A 27,964-nucleotide genomic window follows, 5' to 3' on the forward strand; every position below is an offset into this window, starting at 1 on the left:
GATTTATGCCTTTTTGGTTCCTCTAAGTTTTTCCCTGCCTTATTTAATGTCATTTGCTGTTAACTTGTTGTTTTTGTCTGCACCAGAAGGAGAGTACTCACATAGTGACTTTGTCACTTTTCCACAATCCGCCAGACTGGTGTCAGTTCTTTAGTGTTTGTATTTTTGATTGTATACTATTATATGTCTTCTGGAAAATAAATGAATTGAATTGAATTGAAATAAATGCATTACTAGGAAGAATATAGGTGGAAGATTTGTCTCCTCCAACGGTCATAATCGCGTACAGGTCATCGAGGTATTACGTATGATCTACAAAGTGAAAATACCCCCTCTATTTTATAAATTTTTAATTTTTAAAAGTTTAATTTACGTAACAAGCAGATAATTCGGATGATTCATTTTGTAGGTGGGTAATCTTTTTTATTAAAAGAAAAATATAAAATCTCATATAACGAAGATATCTAGTCTCGTGGCCTCACGGTCAAATTACATATGATTAACAACGAGAAAAGACAAACCACAAAAACACAGGAGGGTGGAACACTGCCGTGATTGGTCAAATTATTTGTTGTGTGTACGTTTTTCCATTTATTATAACATTTGGAATGAAGCAATTAAGGAGCTATAAAAATAGTTTTCGCGGTCATTTGACATTGGCCTGCTGTCTGATGGTTTGTCATCATCTTTTACGGTATCAATTTGATGAAAATGTTTATCTGTTTACTTTTGTTCACGTCGCAAATGAGTATTATTAAAGGAGAAGAGAATGGTAAAATATATTATTTTGCTGCTTAAATGTTGATAGAAAGACTGTTAGTTTCTTTAAAAAAAAATGATAATTCGTTTCCTCTAATATTTCTTCTGGATTCATTTTTAGGCCTACAGAATGTTCATATTTCCAGTACAAATCATCAATGTACAAAGTAAATCGTTTCACCGATTCGTCGTCTACAGAGACATGGCAGGATCTCAAAGACATCTGCAAGGCATCTGGTGGTTATCTCATGTGCATCACCACGTCTGATGAGATGCAGTTTGTTGTGGATCGTCTTAATAAATCGAGTTGTAGCGGAACAAAGTTCGGGATTGGACTATCACGTCAAGCTGGTTTGAGAAGGGACGTTGATGTGAACTGGAAATTTGAGGGAGATGGTACTGCACTGGACACCAAGCTGACACCATGGGCAAAAGATAATCCTTCCTGATGATAATGATGTTGGAATACGAATATGTCGGACACGGCAACTTTGAGGGATGCAAGGTCCTAGACTCCACAATTTGCTACATGAAACGATGGAGACATCTGTGAATATGGTATGTTTATTTTTTTTTTCTACGTTTCAGAATTTGTGCAGATAATAAAGTTCGATAAAGTTTAATTAGTCTCAACCAGGCTTATATCCAACATTTCTTGTTGTAGTAGAGATAACTTATCCCATCTAGATGGATAACAGGACGATTCCTTACGATTCCCTTGTTTTTTCGTTATTTAAAAAATAAACATTCGTTTTAACATCAAAGGTCGTTAGGCTGTGTGTAAACTAGTACACCGGGGTAACCCCTTCCGAGAAGACTCGTTCTACCACCAGAACCGGGGAGCGAGTGATGCTTGAACCCTTGCCAATGTTAATATGGCAAGGTATTACGTTCCACTGTCTTAACCGCTTGGTCACTCACTTCTGCTTTTATTAATTTTGGTATTGTATTTTAATTATAATTATTTTGTTATTGTTTAATGCACTACCGATTGGTTTGTACTGCTGTTGCAAAAGCATTAGGCCTACTCCATCCAAGTTATCATCGTCGCGGCCGCCGCAGCACCACTATTTGGTTCCATTGGTTCCATTTTATTTTGTACAATACATACACACGTTAAAATCTCAACATGTCTCCTTCCTTCACGGTATTTGAATCATTTCTAGGAGTAAACAAACAACAAATGATTTAATTGTTAGTTAAACGTACTTTCTTTTAAATTGATAAGTATTAGTGATACGCCTCCAAACTGCTGTGCTGATCGACATTAATTGTGGATGCGCGCCCTCTATACAAAACACGCAAAAGTAGTAAAGAATTATTATATCAAAGTATACTGTACATGTAAATAGAATAAAAATAAGGCGCATATGTAAATGATGACATTGATGTCAGAGAACTGTTTCACTATCGTCATGAATTAGAGGGAAACTGACTCGGTAGCCTAGAGACAATCTCGCGGGAAAAGAACAATGAATTTCGATGACGTAATCAGACGTATAATGCCTTAAAGACGCTAAACGCATGTCATAATACTTGCTGATTTTTATAGAATTAATAATCGGGAATTGTTTACAAAAAGCATAATAGAAAACAATGTCCTGAAGGAACGTTTAGTTTAGTAATGTATTCAAATGCAAAGAACTCAAGATTTGAGAGAAGTGCAACTGTTTGTAAAGTAGAGTTGAAGTGTGATTAATAATTATTTTAAGTTCTAACTAATCGTGAGTAAGTCACAAAGATATCTCAGTCATTTCAGTAGACCAATACCTATTATATGCTTAGAAATTAATATCTATAAAACTGTAACAAACAATGCTACAAATTATATATAAATACCAAGAGAAACTTCTCTACTACATTTGTCAAAGTTTTTAATAAATGTAAATGTTGTGATATTAAAATTCTATCGTCAGTAAACAATAATTGGCTTCTTTTGGAAGCCTATCTAACCTCTGTCTACGCTTTAAAACTCGTTTGACAAAAAAAACTGTGGTGAGCCCAAATATGGTATTGATATTCCCAAATATGGCAGTGATGTGACATCATCATGTCCATATATGGGCACATCACATAAAGTTTGATAGTGTAGACAGAGCTTTAGTTGTTTACTGTGCGTTTGATCCACTTTTGAAAGGAAATTTAATCAATGAGTTCACAGCCTTGTTATACAGTATGCAAAATTAGGCACACTGGCAAAAGTCCTAGTATGACACACTGACTGACCTAGACCTGTAGACAGGTAATGACGTAACAACAAAGCTAAATGTATTGGGATATCCCAAGTCGTATAGGGGGTTGGAAATGACAAGACGGAGGTTGCGGTTGTATTGGTCAATGGTAGTTTTTGGCATCCATCCATCCATCCCCATAAAACATGTTAAATAATAACGAAAGTGCATGAGAAGACTACAGGCTGGCTATGACGAGTCATTTTAACTGTCGGGCAGGTAATGACGTAGTGGGGGCATGACAGGGTCAATTATCAGTGTTTCGGAAGTACATGAGTGCATTCAAGGTGAAACGTTAGTAACACAAAAAGCAACAATTGAACTTACTAGCAAATGGTGGGGGGCTTACTAAGGGACTGGAAATGACGAAAGGATGGTTGCGAAGGATGTGCGCTGACCGGCAAAAATCAAATCAAACAGATTTCCTGGGGGTTTCCCAAATGAGATTGAAATGTTATGGGGTAGTTAGCCTATATATACAATAATGCGAAGGATATAGAAGGCTTTAAGCCGGTAGAAAAAGCCCACCTTTATCTATATTAATTATAACCCATGCAAATTAGAGGCCTCAAATCCAGGGAGCGTAAACAGATAGACGATGGAGTAATAATGTAGGAGAGAGTTAGAATTAAAGTAATATTAATCTCATGGATGGACCAAAACGACTTTAGGAGGGTTCCGCAGGTAGGCAATTCGGTAAGTCATTGTTAAATAAATCGCCATTTTTTCTTCCCCGAATCTTCTTTTTAAATTCCCAACTGTGCGACTGAATATACCGGACGCGGGATTCGTTACCATGAACTATTCCAGGTCTACCAATAACACTACCACGTGACACAAATCAGTCAGCATTCAACAAGTAGGATGTTGTAATGTTGCCAGGAAAACACACTGAGTACTGAGTAGTACATCCGGGTTTTCCTCATCTCACCCAGATTTTAGAAGGATGTCTGTATTATTGATGCTGACATTGACAGCGTTAGTTTTTGCTAATAACATGTGGGTTAGGCTTACAAACTTCAAAGAATTCCGATACCGATTTCATTTATATTTATTGTGTTGTTTAATACATACTTTTTGGGGAGGAAAAGTGGATGGGGGAAGAGAAAGGAGACCCTAATTATCGGCGGTCCATCTTATTAGTATTTCCTTGTTATAGATTTGTAAATCAATAACTGTATTGGTTTATAATTGATCGTATTGGTTTGATAAATATTGATGAATGGAGACTCAGTACTGACTGACTGCGTTCAGAATTGGAGTGTTAGCTATCTATTCATTATGCATCTAGCCTACATGATTTCATTGATCAATCAATAAATCAATCAATAAATCAATCAATCAATCAATCAATCAATCAATCAATAAATCAATCAATCCATTTCTGTATCTTCACTCTCATATTATCTGCTTTATACTTCATGTTATATTACACTTTCCCCTATATTTCACATAGGCCTACTTCCATATTAGGCCTGCCTATCTCACCCCTATATTTCACATAGGCCTACTTCCATATTAGGCCTGCCTATCTCACCCCTATATTTCATATTACGGCCTAGTCCCATATATTTAGGCCATTAACACAGCTAACGGTACCTTATTTCATATAAGGCCTATTACACTCTTCATAATGCTAGTGCACCCTCCTTTTATGTTTACACCATATTTGCATACTAACGTAGGCCTACACTAAATAAAAATTCAATATTGCAGTGTTTATTTTCCTGTTTTCAGTACTAACTATAAACATTATTGATTTTGTTCTTGTCTTTTGTAGGTTTCCCACTTTTATTTCAACATTAACATTTTTTCATTCATTATGATTTTTACATTTATCTAATCGAATTCATCATAATTACATTACAGTATTTGTTTTGCTACATGCTGTAAAGCATAATCAAACTATTTGCAGTATAGGAATATAGAAAACATTTATGTAAAATTAATGATTATTAATTAATATAGATAAAGTAATCACAAGAACGTATCATTAGTCAATCGAAGCCTGGGATCAGTGATTCTAGGTGAAGCCCCCGTAGTGGGTAAAAGTTGAAGAACGTGGCTGTCATTAAATAATGGATCCCCCGTTGGGTTAGAGTTGAGCGCTGTTATTTCCATTTTTCCTGGAATTATAGAGAACATTAGTGTAGGCCCGAATTGTTTTTGGATTTAACAAATCGGTAATACGGGGTACGTTTGAACCAGATTGTTGTAAAGTAAACAAACGCCTTCACCATCGATTATATTATTAAATTCAATATATTTTATACATATTAATATAAAGCCTACGAACTTTATATATACATTTTATGATTATTGATCATTCAAGTAGGCCTCAGTGTCAGTATGCATGTGTAATATACTAAGAAATCATTTATTTTGAAGTTGAAAAAATAACCATTTGATAAGAAAGAAACAATAGTATGATACGCATTATAACGTGTATATTTCAATTTCAACTTATTTCCACAATATTATAACATACATAATGATATACACGATGACGACATATTGTTAAACGTAATGTTTGTTTGTTAATAAATAAATTTGCATATAAATACAATGAAAAGTAGTTCAGACACGTGGGGGTGGGGGTGTCATATAAGTCAGAAAAACTTAAGTTCGACCCACCCCAAGATATAACATTAAATATTTACATTACGCAAGAATGACCGAAATTCGACGATAACTCGAAAAACATGTTGCTATTGTCTAGTCATCCATGCCCCTGACACTCAAGGTTGAGTAAGTGGGGCTTCTTTAATTAAGTTTCAAACAGCAAATCGTTGTGGCATTTCACATTCACCCTCCATTCTTGGTTCGGAAAGTTCCACCCCATCGGGCCATCCTATTGTAATCCACCCCCACTAACATTCGAGTGAAAATGTAGTGGTACGTAGGTGGGTAAAATACATGGAATTCCATGGTTAATTACCACTATTTTTTTTTAAAAATTTGTTATTTATGTGTATACTCTTCAAGACCAGTTATGATCAATGGCTGTGTGACCCCCTACTCGTCTCGAAAGATGTACTAGGTTCTTTAAAGCGCTCATGGGCTAGATGTGTACACTGGATCTATGGTTTATAGGCCTAGTCCTTATCCGAGAAGACTTGTTCTTCCACCAGAACCATGGAGCAAGTGAGCCTCGAACCTTGCCGATATTATGGCTGCGTAATTACGGTTCCACTGTCTTATATCAGCGTTGCGCGACGCAAGGACGTACGCACAACGAACGTATAATTTGACCAATCACAATTCAATGGCTGATCAATTATTATAAGCCTCGTTTTGGTTCTCATTGGGTAGGGGTTGACCAGACTACAGACATCTCGGTGTCACTCATACAAATCATTGTTCTTTAATTTTCAAATCGTTGTGGCATTTCACATTTACCCTCCATTCGTTGTTCGGAAATTTCCACCCCATCCTATTGTAAATCCACTAACATTCGAGCCAAAGTGTAGAAGTACGTAGGTGGGTACGGTAAAACACATGGAATTCCATTGTTAGGTAATTACCACTATCTCTTGATATCAGCGGTGCGCGACGCAAGGACGTACGCACAACGAACGTTGACCAATCACAATTCAATGGCTGATCAATTATTATAAGCCTCGTTTTGGTTCTCATCGGATAGGGGTTGACCAGACTAAACATGCCGATGTCACTCATACAAATCAGCTGATGACCTGTTGTACATTGTTCTTTGAGTACAATCTTAAAATACCAGAACAACATTTACACTAGCAATAAATAGCATAGAGTTATGAAATTAGTAACACAAATATACAAGATAAAAAGTTTGACGTCTATGATGACGTAAACACATATCAAAAACACAATAAAATGTAATGTTATCGACTGTTTTATCATGAACCACTTGTTGTAATCTTAAGTACATGTACTCACTCGTTAAGGACTGGTTAAAGTCCAGTTACTATTATATAAATGCATTATTTGGTCTGGTCGGTCCCGGTCGGCTCATCAAAGGTATCTCAAGTTTGATAAGTATTTGAGGTCGTTTGACATCCATCAACAACGCACGGTAGGGTATAAACCAGATACTTTGGTTCGAATCCTGTTCCAAATCGAGAAATAATAATTGACTATGGTATTTATGATTTAAGCAGACGTATAGACTTCGTAATATCATAAGTAGATATATAGTTTATTATACGACAAACATTATAAGAGAGGTCCCCCTCTAAACGTTTGATAAAAAACATAAAATGTAGGCCTATACGATGTTGTGTTATATTAGAAGAACAATAGGCTATAACCCTTCTTATCAGCCAGGAAATACTAGAATTTAGATCCCAGCCCATCATGACTTTGGATCATCATCGGTGCATGCCTAGGGAACCGACACACGCCAGCCCCGAAAACAATATATTATTTAATAATTAGTTTGTGTAACATATCGTAGGCCTACATTAAGCCATGGTTCCCATATAATACGCGATGAAAATACATCAACACGTTGCGTTTAAGAAGTCCAAACAGTGGGAAAGCCAGTCGACAAATCGTGTCAAATTTCGACTCGGAGAGGGCGCCCTACTTTTCTAATTTAGTTCAAAATTGCTAAATTTTAGGGTGTTGGAAAAACACAATATTTGTAAATTTAGCTGATTATCGGAAAAATATTGTTAGTGAAATAAATTTATAAATGGTTTTAATATATTGTCATGTAAAATTAAATGTATTTGAACAAAACGATAATCTGTAATTTAACGGCAAAATCAACCAATGTCTATTTTCCGAAATTGTACCCTAGAAAATCGTTAAAATAAAATATTTAGAAAAATTGAACAGTCCTGAATTTAAAATCCCTGTTAGAAAAATTAATAATCTACAGAATACGATATTAAGATACAAAATTCGGTGGTTGGGATGCAGCTCCGACTATTCAAACTAAAGGTACCTCTATTTGTTCCATCGAAAACTAGCGAAACCGCCATTTTGTAAACACATCGTCATCGTATTTATGAATTTATTTATAGCGAACGATATACGCGATGTTTATAATTGTCCGCGTATAAGAATTCATATAAATAAATACATTCCAATACAACGTATATTATTACTTGTTTATTTATCACAATATACATTTTATTTGAGGAATATTTATCATAACTATTATAATAGCTTTTATACGAGTCCGAGGCCTAGCCCTATTTAGCGAGCGATTGTTCCAGGGGCGGAAAGTCACTTAGTGACGTTGTGATCGGGCGCGTCGAGCCTAGCTAATATTAATAATATGACCTGAAATAAGCGGCTAACAAGAACTGTTATATACTTGCTTACAATTGTTTTGTTATTGATGAACAAACAAGCAATTAGATTGAATAACAAATTATTTATTCATTTTTTTTTGTAAAAACATGTACAAACTAGTACTGTATAATACAAACTAATAGTAATACAGTATTAATAAAATATAATATAGGCCTAACATACAATAAATATTTAATTTTTAAGGTCTACCACATGACAATAATAACATAATTTACAGAGTATAGTGTAGTAGGTTTGCATTCAACATAAAACATTTGTATTGTAATTCATCTAAATCCTCTGCAACATACATATATTTGTATTTGTAATTCAACATTTTGTTTTAAATTATTAAATTATAGTTTGGGTAACTATGACAATGTCGGTAGGTACCGGTGTCATCTTTTTATCCACTTCACTCTCAATTTGAAGTCACAAAGACGAAGAACTCTGCATCATCAACGATTCCTGAAAGTGTCAGAAAAAATATTATTAAATAAAAATGTTAATGTCTGGTTGTATATATAATTATTATATGATGGCCTAAAAAGTAAAATGGGGGCTGTATTTTATTATATTATTTAAATTACAGTATTTACTATTATTATTTATATAAATCTAGGCCTACTAGTAGCCTAGCTAGGCATCTATTGAGCCTAATAAATCAAATAATAAATGAAAAATAAAATAATAATATTAATACTGATTGAAAAAAAAGTATTTTTGGTGGGGATCAGATCACCAGGCTAGGCCGGCCAGGACCAATGATACTCGTAATCAGTACAACTTAACGACTATAAAATCAGCATCAACACAGTACAACACACGTCTCGCTATCGCCTATCCCTGACACACGTGTCTCGCGTTGCCGGAACCACGCTCACAGCTAGAAAATGTACCTACCTTTCGAGGCCTGAGATTACACCAACAAATTTTGAACAGGATAGAAATATATCATACTCGATTAAACTAATATTATTCTTGATAAAACAATCGATTATAATTTTTTTAATTTGTTGGGACGCACCTCCGACTTTTCAGAAAATGGACAACAAAACAGTAGTCAAATCGTACCACATTTATAAATTTCACGAGTCCCGACTTCAGTCGCCGAATGTATTGTATTAGCTTCGGTTTCTTTAAAGGAAACCGATTGGTTATCCAATTATACTTATTAGGAAATGCTTTTACCATAATAGGTAATGTTGGGCGGTTCTTAAATATTCATGAGAGCTTAAAATAAAACAGCACTTATTTGCTAGGCGACGAAAAATCGTGGTTTCAGTTTTCAACGATAGGTGGCGCTTCAAAATCGTCAATGCGGAAGTAAGTCGATTTTACACGATTTAACGGTCAAAACGCGAAGTGGCTTTCCCACTGCAAAGGTTTGCGTGTAAAACCATTTCAAGATCAGGTTAATAACACGTTTATCAAGCATGTTTTTGACGCTCAGGAAATTATTGAACCCAGTTGTATCATTTTGTTGGTAATATTCCATGACCTTCCAACCAAATAAATATGAATAGGGAACGATAAAATCAGCAACTCTATAAATCAGGTATGTCCTTGACTTCAGAGGTGATCAGTATAACAGTTCAACTGTAATAATATGGTCCATTGGCATTGCGCTTATTGTCATCACACTCAAGACTACGTCACACCCCTTATGGTAAAGCCATAAAGTTCGCGTCCTCAGGTCAACGATTTTCATTGGTATACGATGGAATTTGGGGTATAAAGAGACATATTGTGATTTGTGCTTCAATAATGGCCCTCTAATTACGCAATACATTAGAACCCCAAGTTGAAACCTTCGGGATGACACAGCAAAGTTTCCCATTAATAATGAGTCTCTTGAATAGAGGTTGGTCTTCGCAATAAAATAGTCTAGGCCTACACGTACCGAATATTGAATGGGCAGCAACACACAGCTTATGAGGTGTAGCTACAATTGGTAACTTTACAATACGAGGAGAAAAAGACTGCATCTCCTGTAATTGACCCTGTCTTTGTCTATTCGTCTATACGAGTTATTTATTTATTCACTTATTTACTGATTATCTTAATGTAACTATTTTGTGTAGGCCTCCTATCACATGCATTGGGGTTTCCTGGAGGTCACTTTACATCTATTTGTTTCACTCCTTTTTTGTTTGTGTATTTGGATGAACAAAAGAGATTGATTGATTACAAAAATACGATTACGATTTTATATGACAACAAAACAGACAAAAATAACAAATCAGGATGAATCTAACACTTATTGTTGGTAATTACCTTATTAGAATTCTTGGTAAAGTTTTGCACTGTTGCCTGCAATGAGCTATCATTATTCAAAAGATTATCACACAAACACGAGGCGTTTCTAAATAAAGTCCATAAGATTGTTGGATTCAAGTGAAGGAGGATCAACTTATATTGTACCACGTATTCCGTAATCTTCCCCGGAGCAATTCATTCTTTGAATCCAAACATATTAATAGATTCACCGTTTAACACCCTCCCAACGCATTACTCGTATACAAGGGTTTGTGCAGCAAAACTCATTTACCTTCATCAATATATTCAGTATAACTAGGGAGGAGTAAAGACCAATTTACACAGACAAGCGGTAACGGTAAGCGAAAACTCACGTACTTTGTCCCCCACGTACAACCTTTACAGTATTTATCCTGAGCGGAAACCGCCCGTCCGCTCCGCGTCGTGTGTAAATGGTCATAAGGAATAACATAGATTCTATATTTGTTATTACCGTTACCGCTCTTCTGTGTAAATTGCCCTTAAGCTTAGTTCCCACTAGGACGTAACGCAAGGACGTAGGCGAAACGCAAACGAGTTGACCAATCACAAGCGACAGTCCAATAAATCCATCGCTTGTTATTGGTCAAATCACTTACGTTGCGTTACGTCGCTGTGTTGCGTCTCTAATGAGAACCAAGCATTAATGTAATTTTACTATTCCCTGGTATAACTTGTAGGCCTACTTGATCTGTGCAGACAAGACAAATAGAAGTAGGCCCCTTATATTATACCGCGTATTATTATACCTACAAAAACATAATTTACCAACTCGAGAATTAATCGTACGAAGTGGCGTATTTACGTAGGTCCGACCGAATGTTAAATTTGTTGTTTTTGTATAATGGTGCGAGTAGTATCCGGATGCAATAATACTGGTAATCTCGTAACAATGTTTTCCGCCTGTTAACCTTTCAATTGGCATTCAATTATTAATTAGAGATTAATTTTTAGTTTGATAAATAGATATCTTGAATCACTGCCTATTGACGGGCGTGTATATTGCGTCTAGTTAGAAAAACATGGATTAAGGTGCATTCACACTTGTTCGGTTTAACGAAAAGAGAAGAAGGCTCCGACATTCATTTTTTTTGGGTGGGGGGGGGGGGGGGGAGATTTTCCATTATAATTAACAAAACATCTTCCGTTTCGTAATACGGAAGTCTTTTATTCAACGACAACACTATTTGTCCGAAATGACAATTTGGCACACTTTTGGCAAGATTGAGAATTTTGTATTTTAATTGTTGCTCCTTTGTACGTTAAGACGATTACGAATGCCGAAAGTTCCTACTCACGACGCGATTGGTCGTCTGAATTGTGACTTGTGATGATCAACTCACTTGCGCGTCGCACCTACGTCATGCGTTGCCTCCATATGAGACCCAAGATTAAACTAAGTTTAGAGTGTCTCAAACAGTGGCGTAACGGCTATGAGCGCTCACTTGCTAAACCTAGGGGGCCTCGAGCAGTTCCCAGTATTGAAATATGGCAAAAAGGGCTAAAAACGCCCGAAGCCTTCAGCATTGGCCAGGCAACTTAGGGTTCCTAAGACATGGGCTTCAGGCCTCTGCGTTACGTCACTGGTGTCGAAGGGCTAGTAATGGTAGGCCTAGTATAACTCTCAATATATAGGTTTAAGAAACAGAAAGACGTCCGGTACAAAAGTACATATGCCACCCATTCCAATTCCAATGACAATATAGGACGTTGACCCATAACAGTGTGTATGGAAAGAGACCTTCTCTGGTCCTTACCGACGACATATTCGCGTGTAAAACTTAACACTAGTTAGCTTTATCATTTTTTTGTTTGTTTGTTGAAGAATAAACTCATAAATCAGAACGATGAATTTGCTTAATGATGTAGAACGTTCTAGATTTAAATTGACGTCAACCGATAGAATTGAATAAAAAAAAATTACAATAACCGATATTCAACCGACTACGTCTATTGTGTTGTGCTGTTTACTTTTGCTGATAAAGCGCATGAAGACAATAAACGGCTCAAAAATTAGCCCGAGGAATTTTAAATATTGTAAAATCAACATATCGCGTGTCGAGTCAAGGCATTGTTCTGGTTATATAAACTTAAAGTAAAGAGGACTAGATAAAGTTTCCTTGATATCGGTGACTAGAGCTCCATTCACATTGTTCCGTTTTACGGAACGGAAGACGCGCCGTTATGTTTCTGGCGTGTAAAGCCTAGAATGTAATATTGAATTTATCACAAAGTTGGCTTTTTTGAAAGGAATAATTAATGCATCCATGTTAAGATGAGAAACTTCTAATAACAAGAGTCAATACCAATTTACAGTTACACGACAAGGATAACACTTGTGTCGACGTGGAATGTACACGCACTATTTATACGTGTACGATATGCTTAAATATGGTAGATATGACATCATCATGTCCATATATGGACACATCACATTTTGTAAATAAAGTTTGATAGTGTTGTCTATACTATCAAACTTAGTGATAGACTTTTTTGTCAAGCTATTTTGATCGTGTAGACAGAGCTTCACATATACGCGTACACTACGCGTTAAGATATTTAACGGTAAAGTTAAAGCTTATCCAGACATGAAATGATTCCATACAAATCTTTTAATATTAGATCAAGCAAATGTTTGATGGGTAAAGAAAGGCAACGACGGGGTCCTCCGCTAGGCTAATAAAATGTTTTAAGCATTCATTTATGTAAACAATCAGTACATGAAATGTTTAGGGGAAACCTTTTCATTTAACCGTGCCAAGAAATCATCATAGATTCAATGTAAGGACTAGAGTTCATAAAGTGTTTGTTAACGACTCTCTCGTTACGGAAATATATCGTTAGGCCCTCGATAAAAAGTTCAACCATCAACTTTGTATGTGTCTATTGACGTTGATAATCCAATAACTCTGTTAATCCAAACACTAACTTGTTCTAGGCCACTAACAAAACCACACAAACGTGAGAATATACCAACTGCCCTGGTCGTTCACAAAGTTGTGTCGTCATCACTTTGATTTGATTTGAATTTATTTGGAAAATCATCATAAAAAATACATACAAAGTGATAACATAAATTACGGACATTACAAATAATACATTTATAAAAGATTTTCCAGGATAGCCCAAAAAGCTTATCAGCTTATTTCCATTGGGATCCTTTACAATCTAAAATAAAAAATATAAACATTACAAAGTATAGCATTAAACACGTAAATATAACAAAACCAATAATATAAAAAACAAGTTAAATTAAAGACTATGATTGACTTATTATTATTTGGTAGAACAGAAATGTGATTTAACTTTCGATATTCAATTGTGGTTTGATAACCAACTAGTAGCCCTAACTGTAAAACGAATAATAAACAGCTTGGAAGTACACATATCGTAAATCAAACTTCATTGTGAGTGTTAAGTGTATTATTAAATTTTGTAAAACGGTGTCGTCCGATCAAGGTTACTTTATTACATTAGTTCTTGTGACGTACGTAAAACGGAATAGATTCAAGAACTTGATTGTAGATAGTGGCAAATTCCCTATTTGATAGGGGTTTCTCCGACCTCGTTTCCTATTATGTATAAAACAATAAATATAAAACACAGTGGTTGTGGTTTACAACACCACAAAATAGTATTATTCTACTTATGTTTTATTAATTTAGCAGGATGTTTCAAAAAATTCTTTTATATATCAAGCGTTATTTACTATACAAAATGCTATTCCCTAATCATTGTTCGGAGTTCTCTCTTACATCAGTCTACTTAATGCTTTAAAGTGTAGGCAACCGTACCAACTCGTACTAGTCTATAATCAGCTGTAATTGTGCAAGCAAGTCTGAATAAAAAACACATGAAGACTGACGTTATCCGCGGCCCCTGGTAGTAAGGTACTGCGCGGGGAGCGTATTAAAAGAAACCCATGGGACGGGATACATCACCTGACTTGAATTATAAGTATATACTTGATTTGTAAGAACGCCAAAAGTTAGTACGCGTCAGTGGATCGAATATGGAACGCCGAACATGTCTTATAATACGATATTTGACACCATCTCTCAACTCAATTCCACGATAACCTTTATGATGATTTATTCTTTCTTGACTTCTTAAAAAACATCGTTGAAAAGTATAGAACCATTCACACGCCTTCTTCTTCGATTAGGTACGTCTACATGTACAGTATATCTCTGCATGCTATACCAAAATAACGTGAATTCCATTCCTGATGCTGGAAGAAAGAAAAATATATAATGTCACAATCACCAAAACCTTCTTAGTTGTAAGTGTGATACTCCCTATTGCAGCTAAACGACGCACTGGGTTTGCGTGCAGGTCAATCTGATACACATCGCCCAACCCACACCCACACCCACCCTCCTATTACTGCTGTAACATCAACGGAACCAGAACTGGGTCTTGCACACGAGCCTGTTTTATAAGCATTGTTATGTTATTTTACTGAATTATACAGTTATAGCCTACCTGTTGCCTACTCGTCATTGACCAAAAGTTATGTTAGCGTTTGCTGGAGTAGGCTGGCAAAACGGTTAGGTATTTCATTGCACTGTTTCACGTGTCATCTTCAAACTCCATGTTTAGGTAAGCCAGGTGTAATTTCACTCTTCCCTGGGTAGGCCTATGTTAGCAATACACAAACTTCTTGTCGTTCACCTGAAAGAACAAAAATTGCCTGCATTAGAGTCGTTGTTTTGTATAATATGTACGGTGTACAAACATTATTTGGTCAAAAGTTACCGATGTATAGGCTATAAATTCCCTCTACTCTATGTGTGAACGTCGTTTCTTACGGTAATATTTATTTGATAAAAAGTAGGCCTACATACTTGATCAGGACCACGATAGGTGATGAGCTCATCATCCCACCAGTATCAACCATACAGTTAGTACAAACTATTTAAAAATGATTGAATCAAACGCGGCTGTGTATATATGGTGCTAGGTTTTCACAAAACGATTTTATTGTCAAATTAACATATTTGTATTGCTTTAATATGCATACTAACGGGTAGGCCAAGTATCATAACAATATCATCGAAATATCCCGCACGTGCATTTATTTCATACGCATCCAACAGCGAGTATAAACTCGCTAATTACCGGGATGGATAAACTATTTTTATACTCCCTAAGTGTCATTTGAGGGTTAGGGAATGGAGTTGAAAGAGTCGTGAGCTAAAACCCTGGCAGTAGGTCAGGATTGAACCCCGGACCTTGGGGTTGGAAGGCAAGCACGTTAACCACCAAGCTCCAGCCCCACTACATTATTAGTAAGTAAGTATTATCTTGAAATACAGTAGCAATGATCGCATTTTGTTATGAATTAAAAACAGACTATACTATGACGTAATTACTATGTGAACAGAACCATCTGTGAAACAACTAGAATTGATCATTCATGTCATGTTGAGTAAATAAGCAATGTATTCTCGGATACGTGCAATGACTTGCTTTTATTTACCAGACCAACGTATAGTTAGATCTATGATATGGCTTACTCGATAATTGATCCTTGAATCGATGTCAAACGTAGAAGTAGCTATTGTCAACGCGCTGTGTGACGCTCGCTCTTTGAGAATTAATTAATCGGGAATGACGTCACATATTTTAATAACGCACTAACGGTGATGTTGTTTTCTCGGTCTCCAATTGTAAATTATTAACAATTCGAATTATCGTATTTATATTATAATATCGTTGTTATACTGCTGTTTCACCTAACTACTGTTTTACTTGATGTTGCGTTGATTAAATTGTTTAAGATTGTGCCAAGGGTGTCTATTGTATAATTGTGATCATGTGACAACAGACTTATATATATCAGTACTACTTTTCTTAAAAACATTGTATATTTTTTTAATTTATATGTTTGTGCGTATTATTCAGATTAAAATGTTCATGAGCTGAGAGTTCGTCATTTTGTCAGTAATCGTGATTTCGGTGTGCTCAAACCAAATAACTCCTTTGCTTGAATTATCAATTGACATCATCATAACATACCTATTTGCCAAGGCCTAAGTAATAATAAACTGTATAGAATTCATATCCACTGTACTTACAGCATTGAGTGATAAAGTGTAAACGTAGCTGAAGTCAGAGGGGCAGAGGTGCACAGTTTGAATGTAAACAAAACAAGATGATTCTAGATTCTTCAGGTTACCTCGTTTCGTCACATTACCGGGTCACGTTGTGACGAAACGAGCTGGAAAGCATGTGACAAGTGTTTCCGGGAATTCGAGGCTTTGGCAGAGTTATAGTAACCTTGACTACTGAGAGGAAAACCACTAGTAGACCTACATTTTAATTTGAACAAGGTCACTGGGTCAAAACTCTCCTCATCACACACAAACGGAATTGATACAATAAAGCCATTTTCCAACAGGACAATAGAAATGTCCGATTGTTTCTAACATTGTAATTAAACAAATAAACACATTAAATCGTATTTAGTAATAATACTGTAATTTATGATTTTGATCATGTTCAGTATTTTATACATTGATGACGTCATGAGATAAATTAACGCCACTTGACAGAGCTCCAACAGGAAACCGAGATCAAACCGAAAGAAAATATTATGAACCAGGTACCTTATGGTCAATCAGGACCTGGGGGTATACCTTATGGTCAATTAGGACCTGGGGGTATACCTTACGGTCAACCAGGACCTGGAGGTATACCCTTACGGTCAACCAGGATCTGGAGGTATACCTTACGGTCAACCAAGACCTGGAGGTATGTCTTACGGTCAACAGGAACTGGAGCAACAGGTACCTTACAGTCAACGAGGACCTGGAGCAACCAGGTGCCTTACGGTCAACAGGATATTTTGGTGGTAAAAGGTAGACGTCATAAAAATGGACAGGATGGAAGGGCGATTTAACAAAGAAAAAGATATGTGAACATGAAGATGTATCAGGAGGAATGAAGGAAAACAATAATATTGTTCCTCCAGCATGGACCAGGCGTTGTACTTAAGGACCATTTGTATAGGCTATAGCTGCAGCATCAATATTGATTATGTATCAGTGCAAGAAACTCCATATCATGATAGTAACCAGACCAAAGAAAAGATCATGCGCTATAGATTGACGTGACCGTAGGCTATCAACTATTCGTTCGTTCACCTTTTTATTTCGGAATATCATAATAATTCTCATAACATCCCACAGCAAATATAATAAACACAAAAATCACACAAGAAAAGAACAAAATTAAGAAAGCGTCGTACAGAAAAAATATATACATTAACGCGGAAATAGTTGTACACTCACAAATAGTGACTTTTAATTAAGAATTACACTATATTATAACATTATATATTCTTTTCTTCTTCTTTTTCATCTTACGATGGTAGTTAAAAATGGATTTATATCAACTGCAGAAACAGAACAAGGGCATTCAAATAGAAACACGACGCGAGAATATGACATCAATTTATACGTTCAATCGCAATACTCTCGTGTCATGATCAATATTAATTATTCATAAGCAGATCTACGTCATCACCGTCAATGCATTGTTCTATTTTTAGCAATACTGGTTAGATTTATTACGTATCACAGTGGGAATAACGTTAGCAATAGATTACAAGCCATTACCGCCAGAATAACACACGATATTATTGAGCACAATATCGTAATGTAACATTTTGTGTAATGGACCAATAATTTGTATTTTTATAATGTAGTAAAATAACACGAATGGTTGGGAATAGCTTTCTAAGTTTATCAGCAAATATCTGGTTCGATTCAATAATCTAATGGAATGAAAATATATTTTCTATAAAAATAAACTAAAAATAATATTATGATTGTGAATACGAAAATTGGTGGTATAAGTATGCTAATAGGCCTCAAGTATTACTTAAATATTTTAAGAGACAAATGTATGCACACGGTATGGAACTACCACTTTTTCATCAGTGTAGGCCTAAATCTAAATGAATGGAAATAAGCTAAAAAGATATACTGCATCTATACGCAAATGTTGTAGTAGTTTATGTCTTTAGGCACATGTGGCCAAGTATTATATTATTATTATTATTGGAAAACCACCACCATCATCATCATCAAATGATGTAAACGGATGATAATAAACATTGACGTACACAAAACTGAAACCACAAAATACTGAAGTATCTCACTGAATATGGTAGAACCGGAACATCCTGTTTCACAGGTCAGTCAAATCTCGAACGCAAAATCCATTGGTAAAATTACTGTATTATTATTATACATACAACCATGGAGATCGGGTGGGTCAAAAGGTAAGACTGTTCACGTTATAGTTTGTCGGCAAATAAACATAATAATAAACAATGTACTATTTTAAAAACCCTGTTTTCCATAACTACCACAAACTAACAGTCCATTCTCCTCCTCATACAATGTATTATAAATAAATACGGGAACATTCAGTTGAAAATCCATAAAGGCAATATTGTGTTGACTGTTAAATGTTATTGAGAACACAAATGGGTGCTATATACAGACCTATTCCTGTGCTCAGATTCAACGCTGTGAACTTAATATTAGGCCTATACAAAGTGATTTTGTTTTCATAATTTACGAAGAATAGGCATACTCGCGTATCGAGAAATATCGTATAGACGGGCATGTTTAGAAAAACAAAAATAAATAAATTACAACACTAGTATAAGTACTAGTAGGCCTCCTATGATAATGAACATTATTACTAAAATAATTGAATAACTGTTTTCTACATTTTTATGATATTTTTTACTACTGCCACGTTTTAACCTGTAATATGTAATATTTGTATTTGTTGCTTTTGTATTTTACTCCTTGGTGTCGTACTGTTTGTATTTTACCCATTTTATCATATTTGTAATGTTTTATATACGTGTGACAAGCAAGGCCATTTTCAAGCAAGACATTTTCGAGCCAGAGTGCTTGACGGAATCAAATTATTGAATTGAATTGAATAAAACTTTTTTAATTTTAACGAGGATTGTTTTTTAAAGTATAAATTATAAAAACAGTAGGAGTATGGATGGGGTACCCGAGCACGAGACATGCTATGATGTAGTATCGACGTATTTTAGCTGGTTATAATAAGAAATATATTTAATGTTTTTAATTTGTTGGCGTTTTTATGTTCGTCAAATCTTTGAAACGAATGTTTCAATCATCTCTTTTCAGGACATCCTAATGCACGGTTTGAAACTTCTGATTAGTATTAGGCTTGTAATGGAGCAACAATATATAATAAATATTACTGAATAAACATAACAATAAATGTAAAATGTAACCACATTTTTGCAATTTTATTTTCAACTAAATACTGTATAGTTTTAGTATAGGCCTACAAGAGTTATATCGATACAAGACTTATTTCGATATAATACAGGTCATACATGATTGGAGGGTTTATACGCGTAAAGGAAATGCATCGTGCGTCTAACAAGCCAAAGCTCTACTTGAGGAAGCTCTGGTAATTTCCTACGAATGACTCCACAGTATAAAAAAACACAAGCCACTATAAACAGCATTCGGATTGCAACAACGGCGAAATATTACAAATAATGTTTTCAATGCAAATGATTAAATCGTTTTCTATTCGTATACATAGCTTGGTTTGCTTTCAGCTATTTAGCTGGAATGACATCAAGCGAGTACGTCTGACGATGCTCCTTACACAGGCTACATAAAATGATGACGTGAACACTGCGTTTGCTAATCAATTCACTGCTCTCAGCTTGGATATGCTGTTTTAAAATTAGAATATCAACGACTATCTTATTATGTTAAATACAACGCAGCTGATTACAGAGCCATCGTTGCTATTATTAGCATCTACAACTACTGGTCGGAATTAATGTATATTGCCGTCATTTTCGTCATCAGTTACCTGGTGTAGATGAGCGCAAGCCTGTAGCGGCTTAACGTTATTCTATAGAACACTAACTGCACTATATTGATATCGTTATTAATCAAAGTATGATGGGCGCGAAAGGCTATATGACGAAAGCTATCAATGAATATTAATTGAGTTAATGCTAAAAATAGATTCAACTCTCAATCTTTATAGTATTTCTTCGAATACGCGGACGAACAAATACATTCTCTCGATGACGACATTGGTGAATACATTTAATTTCAATCATGTAAATTTACAACATTATTACGTATCTAGTACTTGAAGGGCCAATCTCGTTAAATAATGTACAAGTCGATTTAAAAAAGGCATCAATGACATGTATCGAGAAATGATTTGGCGCCATCACTGAATAATACAGGGTTACTTGCACACTTAGAACGGGGTATAGGCCTAACCTAAGTTTATGACTAGATGATTCCTTTACACACAATGTTCATGGCGTCAATTATATGAGTTTTACAGGACATTACCAGTACAATAAGCAACAAATCATCGCTGGTGATGTAAACAAACCTGGAAATGTGTCCCCCTAATAAAATATATATTTTTTATCCCCAGGCTCTTTTAGCAGTTGGGCCACGGGAGAGGGTACGGGGCGCCACGGACACGAATACAATATATTATTATGGATATATTCTACCATGGGGAATTGCTCTATAGTAGATTTAGGGGTATAATAATGTTAGTCATACTACTTACCGTACAACGTACAATGAATGATAATAATACAAATACACAATGTATTCGATACAGTTTATGTAACGATTGTTATTTTTGTAAAATGTTACTACCTGTTTATTCATAGCAGCTTTGTATATTGGTTATTATTTCCGCTATAGGCCTATGTCGCTGATGGAGAACTCTCATATTTAGGGAAAGGGCCATTTTGTTTCGAAACGGGTATACTAGGAACTTCCTAACCGGGGTGAACCTTTTGGCGTATCTCCTTCTATTGTACGTTCTACTACTGTGCCATGACCGTCCAACATTCATAATACCCTAGCCCCTCCTGGATGGTGAACTTTATATACTTGGCGTACCTCCTGTATACAAGTTATATTACCGCGCGACCGACGTACCGTACAAAACAAGCGCACTTTACTTTATCTTATTTCAGGCCCGATTTCAGGTTCCGACAAACATCGAAATAACTATACAGACTTGGGTCAAGTCTACTCCCTCCTCCTGTTAGTTATATACCGCGACTGTCGTACAAAACAAGTGCTTTATACTTGGCGTGCCTACCTCCTATATATAAGTTATATTACCGCGACCGACGTACAATACTTGGCGTACCTCCTCCTGTATAAAAGTTATAATACCGCGACCGTCGTACAAAACAAGTGCACTTTATAGGTAGACCATGTCTGTGGGATCCGTGGTCGTCTGATAATCACTATATTATAGTATCGTATTATGTCGGATTGCTCAAAGGCAAATAAATACTACACAAAAAGAACATGGTAATACTAATAATGTAGTTAGTACATGTATATAATACTTTAAGTTAAAAAAAAGTTCTCTTGCCTGTGGGTATCTTTTGTGTTGCTCAACAACTGAAAGGCCTGGAATGCTGTTTGTCGTGTGTACTTAGCACCAAAGCAAACATTTTGTTGATAGTGGTTTATCTCCTATTTTGATTTCCAAATAAAAAGGTCGCACGGGAGCTAAAAATAAAAAAGTTTAATGTTTACATACGCCCTTTTGTTTATTCATAAATACGCCATAGAGATTATACGCTACAATTATGAATTTTGACTGAACCTGTACCCACTCAGGTTAATTATACACATCTTTGAGTTAGGATCTATATATACTTAAAGCGTACAGTATATTTGGTAAATTTCTCCATGGTATAAGTAAAGCATTCCACCATTTTAAGGAGCGCCTGTACGATCCTTAACTACCTCTAAGGATAGGAGAGCAACTATTTAAATTAGTCCGCCGGCAAGTTACCAAAAAGGGGATTTCCCTGCCTGCTTTCAATCGCGTCCATTACCTCAGTGTACCAATGCGGTGTCAGAAAAATGCCTCCTCTAAAGGACTGGTTACGGTACATTATAAGACATTGGTATAACGCACCTGACTGACTATCGTACGTTTCAAATAAGAATTTAAATAAAAATCGGTACAGTACTAAGGAAGGAACCAGAACACCTTCAATGTAGGCCTATTTTTTTTATTATTGTTACATTTTAAGGGCGTACGCGCAACGTTTTACCAGCTAATCCATCCTTTTTTCATCATATTTTTTGCGCTTATAAAGTGTGCTCTTATCAATTTTCTATATCTTGTATTAAAATATAATAACAATATATTACTTTAATCGAACAATTTCATTTTCATACTTAAGTTATACTGATATCATATGCATAGGCTTACATTAGGATCTATAATAAAATTGATACTTAGATTTTGTAATTGTTTCCCTTGTTTATAACTTATATAATTCGTAATGTTGTATATATTTTCATCAATTTGTATTTTAATTTTTGTTTTATAAATTGCAATAAAGTTTTTATCTATCTATTACAATTGATAAAGTCCTGGTACGATTTCAAAACAAACATCCTATTTTATAGTAAATTGTAAAGGTCTTGAAAGAAGTTTGTAGGGTAATTTTAAACACAAACCCGTCGGAAGTATTTAACTAATTTATTCTTAAATGTAAATTACAACCGGTAGCTTTACACCTCCCATTTATGCTAATTTAATTGCCCTTCAATTGGTTTATGCTAACTTGAGGATGTTGGATTTTACAACCGAGTACAGCCGAGTGGACTTCGGGCAAATCTCATGCCCAAATATGGTTATTTCCGTAAACGTAAGCACGTTCGTACTCTCGGATTACCGACAGCCTTGTTTACACACTAGGCGTGCCAGACAATGACGTAGTTTAATGTATGTGATGTTTGTCGGAAGTTATTATCATTCAGCCTTCTGATTGGACAAAATTCCGGACATGCCTGCTACTACTACTAATTTGGAAGATTACATTACCTGAAGTATAGCTAGTCTAAACGTGTACGGCACACTAAAAACTATTAATATTTCATTTTGAGACATTTTTTAACATTTCAAAGGCTAAAAAACTATAAAATAAACAAACATTCATAAATACTTTTCATTTAAATATTACGTTTTAAATATTTAAATAAGTGTGCTGTAGCAACAACAATTTCTATTCACCTATAGTCAAAATGGTCTCGTCGTAGTATTTCCTTTGTGATTCGTCTAAAGCCATTGACGTCAATAAATTTGCATTGACGTCACGATTTGCCAAATAAGGACATGCTCTTTCTCAATGAAAGAACGAAACGTAAAATACTTTTAATAAAAATATCGACGAGAGCCGAAAAAGAACAGTCGGTATTCGGTAGAGCTCGGGTTAGTAAGATCGGAAACAATCGTAGCAAACAGAAAAACTACTTACAAATCTAGACTTATGTGTTTATTTTCTACGAAATAATTTATTTTGGAGGACGAAAGCCTGCCCACCTTCTTCTAAACTACCCACGTATGACTTGGAGAGATACAACCACAATAGAAGCAATGAGGAAAGATAGTGAAGCTTTCGGACAGTTATCATCAGTTGACTATTACCTGTCGGTGCAACAGAACCAAGGAGAATATCTACCGGTTCCAAAGTTTTTAACAATAACAGCCGAGGACATTAATACACTAGCTACCTCTATGGCTCAAGCGTCGGACTTATTTCCACAAGACTCGGTCGACTTGCATTCATTGACTTGTAAGTACATTTTTACATTAATATTTTTTTTATAGATTTATTTTGGGATAAACTAGGAACATAATATAATACTGTATGATGACCTATATTGGTATACCCAACGATCAAGCACCGGATTCTAGCTGATGGGACTTGTGCGTAAGCTAAGCCAGTCGATACTAAGTTACGGGCAGTAGCGATTAAGCCTAGCTGAGCTAGACTAGTAGTAGCTGTATGAGTCTTTCAGTAGCAAGATTATTCAAGTAATAATGGGAAATTATTTCCTTGCTTACTTTAAATGTATTGCTTGCATACTATTTATCTCTATAACATACCTGAAATATCAATTCCAACTCGATATAATCCATGAATTTAATAGGTTTTAAGCACCGATTCGCTTTTCAACCACTAGCTAAGCGAGTTAGTTTCTACTCAACGTCTGTACATCCGTATTGACCTGAATGCGTTTCATAAAATTGCTACCAATAGAGGGCGATATTTATAATTTCACAAATTCGTTACTAATTTTGCCACGTCGTTTCGACGTGAATGGGGACCCCAAAAAACCACGGTTTAAATAATTCAATTCAAAGTGACTTACAATCAATCCATTCAGTTGACTTGATTAATTGTTACTTCTAAAATTCTGTTCCAATTGTACATAATAATAATTCAGATGCCGATAGGCGGGGATGCTTCACTGCCCACGCAAGCTTAATACTACTGTATTCTTAACAGCGCTGTCCAAGTTCAATTGTCATTATAGTGTTCAGACTTTATCGGATGCGTTACATTGATTCGCCCACATGTTAACTATATAGAGAACAAAATGGAATACATGAGACAACAGGGTTCCCCGTCTGCTAAGAGTATGTACATTTATAATACTTTGATCACGTGGTAATATGTTGTGCTTTTTATTATTGAATTTTATATTTATTGTTTGTTTTTATTATATCTTACAGCGCTCGACACCGATTTTGATTTCAAACCACAAGTGTCGATAGCCGAATGTTATGTACCTGATCATAACATGAATAGTCAACCACCGTCCATATCGGATGCAACATCACCTATTCAATACACAGGAATAATAGCGACAGCACCCATTACATCATCATCAGAAGATACACTGTCAAACTGGATCCCAGGAACAAATACGCTTACACCAACAGCGATCGGCAGCATCATTACAAGTTCGAATAGCTTGATCAATGAACAAGACGGAGCTAGCATTCATGTCAGTATGCCAGATACTCATACAGTAAACGTCAGTCCATCGCATTCATCATCATACGGCGTCCAATCACCGCAAGGCCTGCAAGACATACCATTTACATCACCTTACCAACAAGTGTCAGAAAACACAGCAAATTTTGATAGCTTTGAGCACATCACGTTCCCAACGAGTGTAGCGCAGGTCGCCACAAGTTGTGAGAATATCTACCCAACTACTGTACACAGTGATATGAAATACAGCTGGACCCAACAACCCACAGTAGAGAACATTCAGTTTTTAAATCAGTCCATGCCACAACAATCCAACCAACTGTGTAAACAACAAATTGACGTACATCAATCGAGTACCCACCATCATAGCAACGTATCACCAAGAACAATCAACGAAATGACCCTACAACAACACCCTATGCATTCGAGCTCTGTACCATCTTCAGACCTCATCGCCGCCACACGCAATGTCTATAAAAATTGCCCGGCACCTGGAAAAATGACCATGCCGAAGCCCCGCAAGTATCCTAACAGACCATGTAAGACACCACCACATGAACGCCCATATCCATGCCCTATGGAAGGCTGTGACCGTCGATTTTCACGAAGCGACGAATTGACGAGACATATTCGAATTCACACCGGTCAAAAACCATTCCAGTGTCGAATCTGCATGCGCAACTTCAGTAGAAGCGATCACTTGACAACCCACATTCGCACACATACTGGGGAAAAGCCATTTTCATGCGAAACTTGCGGAAGAAAATTCGCCCGTAGTGACGAACGAAAAAGACACAGCAAAATTCACCTTCGCCAGAAAGTGAAGAAGGAAAGTGAAATGATGAAGTCAGCAGCCTCAACATCTTCATGCAGTTACCAACAACATATCTCATCCGCTGTAACAACATCATCTTAAATACTGGGATATTATATAGCCTACAAGAAATCGAAACAGCTGTTATTATTGTGTGTAATTTTTGGAAATATACTGCTTTACAGTGTTATCGTGTCAATTATTATCGAAATGAAATTATGTCTTTTTGCTATTTGTTTCCAAGTGAATACATTTGTAATGGAATTCCACTTGTGTTGGACTATGCTTAGCCTTCTTAATTGAATGGTCTAAACAATATTCGGTATATTGATATATACCAGCGGACTATAAAGCCTTTCAATTAGGCTTGTATTTTTGACTATATACCTAGAATTATCTAGGCATCCTACTATACGTAGGAAGCTACATGAGCGCCATGCCGGTGACTCGGTAGAAAGGACTTAGACAATGGCAATCGCCTTGTCAAATAAGCATACTAATACATTTTTTAAAAGCTGCAATAATTGCAACTGAAGCTTATTTTTGGTAGAAAATTATTATATTAGAGGTATCTTTGCTAACTTTCTTCTTCTCCTATCACACGCTGCATCCTTTAATAACTGATTTCTGTTCATTTTCTAACCCTTTCTTAGCCCCAAGAGCATCGACCGAATCATGGCGATATACGGGGGTTTGTTTTCTAAAGCTAAAATCCTATCCATACGTCTGTGTGGGCAGGTCCTACTTAACATAACAGTATTCAACTGCTTCTACTTGTTTTGATGTTTTTGGCCATAATTCTAAATATTTTTAATACAAGAAATGTTTTTACAATAATAAGATATATATTATATATATACAAACAGAACATTCATCATTTGATATGTTGAATATAATTATATGAACTTTTTCTAACTGAAATAAACTGTAATAAAACAAATAACTATAATTTATTGATATAATTTTAGTAATTTATACATTTCATTGTTTTTCATATGCTATGACTTTGTTAAGGACCCATATTTAATTTGGATGTTAAAAATACAAAATACCATTTCTGTATTTCAAATAAATTATTATAATGATTCGTGAATTTGATATAATATAGAAATTTAAAGAAGTTATGATGGGTAAATAGATAAACTATTATATAAAACAATATAACAAGATCATAATATGTGAAGATGCAATGGTTTAAAACTGAAATCATTGGAATGTATTGGCCAAGATCCTCGTGTGGATTTACCTAAGTTATTTATACACTTTTATTCTTAAAAAACAGTTTAATGGACTGTTTAAGTTTATTGTAATCAGAGTGGTGGTAGGGAAAAGCCCGAATGGGCTAGCCCGTAACTATCTCTATCTAGTCGTTTAGTGTCGCACTTGTGTAGGCCTAAACCATCTCCTTGTCGCTACCTTTTGCATAAGGAAGCCATGTATCAAGGAGGCTAGAAAATTGCTGCTTTTATCTATAAATCATGTCGGTGCATTCGGCTTGAGAATAAAAAATATTTTAAAATATAATTTATGATGTTTCAATTGTATTATTTAATATTTCGTTGTGTTTGAAAATGGTGTGGTGATGAGATGAAAGACCAGTATACAAACAGAGAAAAGAGTATATACCTCTAGCAGCTTAGCGGACTATACACATTACGAATAACTTATTTAGGCCTACTGTCCTACTGTAACTGTTCT

At 35.6% G+C, this 27,964-nt stretch overlaps 1 protein-coding gene and 2 long non-coding RNA genes across 3 annotated transcripts in view; 2 read left to right on the forward strand and 1 right to left on the reverse strand.

The window, feature by feature from the left end:
• Window positions 1–27,964, forward strand: part of LOC144838616 (uncharacterized) — a 311,214-nt gene that overhangs the window by 28,552 nt on the left and 254,698 nt on the right. The window lies entirely within an intron of this gene.
• LOC144838615 (uncharacterized) lies at window positions 13,583–24,653 on the reverse strand. Its single transcript, XR_013611668.1, has 4 exons — window positions 24,558–24,653; window positions 22,020–22,159; window positions 15,054–15,242; window positions 13,583–14,799 (listed from the first exon to the last, which is right to left on the reverse strand). It is a non-coding gene; the product is annotated as an uncharacterized LOC144838615 (long non-coding RNA).
• On the forward strand, window positions 23,839–27,790 carry LOC144838603 (uncharacterized). The gene is made up of 2 exons (XM_078694029.1): window positions 23,839–24,243; window positions 25,188–27,790. The coding sequence occupies exons 1-2, from the start codon at window positions 24,012–24,014 to the stop codon at window positions 26,366–26,368; spliced, it is 1,413 nt and encodes a 470-aa protein (XP_078550155.1). The 5' UTR covers window positions 23,839–24,011; the 3' UTR covers window positions 26,369–27,790.

Source organism: Antedon bifida, chromosome 3, assembly GCF_963402885.1.
Source record: "Antedon bifida chromosome 3, ecAntBifi1.1, whole genome shotgun sequence".
Lineage (NCBI taxonomy): Eukaryota > Metazoa > Echinodermata > Crinoidea > Comatulida > Antedonidae > Antedon > Antedon bifida.

What these genes read in the sequence shown, in the direction of transcription:
- LOC144838603 (XM_078694029.1), top strand. Translation starts at nt 24,012, where the DNA reads ATGACTTGGAGAGATACAACCACAATAGAAGCAATGAGGAAAGATAGT. An exon ending in CGACTTGCATTCATTGACTT is followed by an intron (nt 24,244 to 25,187) that starts GTAAGTACATTT and finishes TATATCTTACAG; the next exon opens with CGCTCGACACCGATTTTGAT.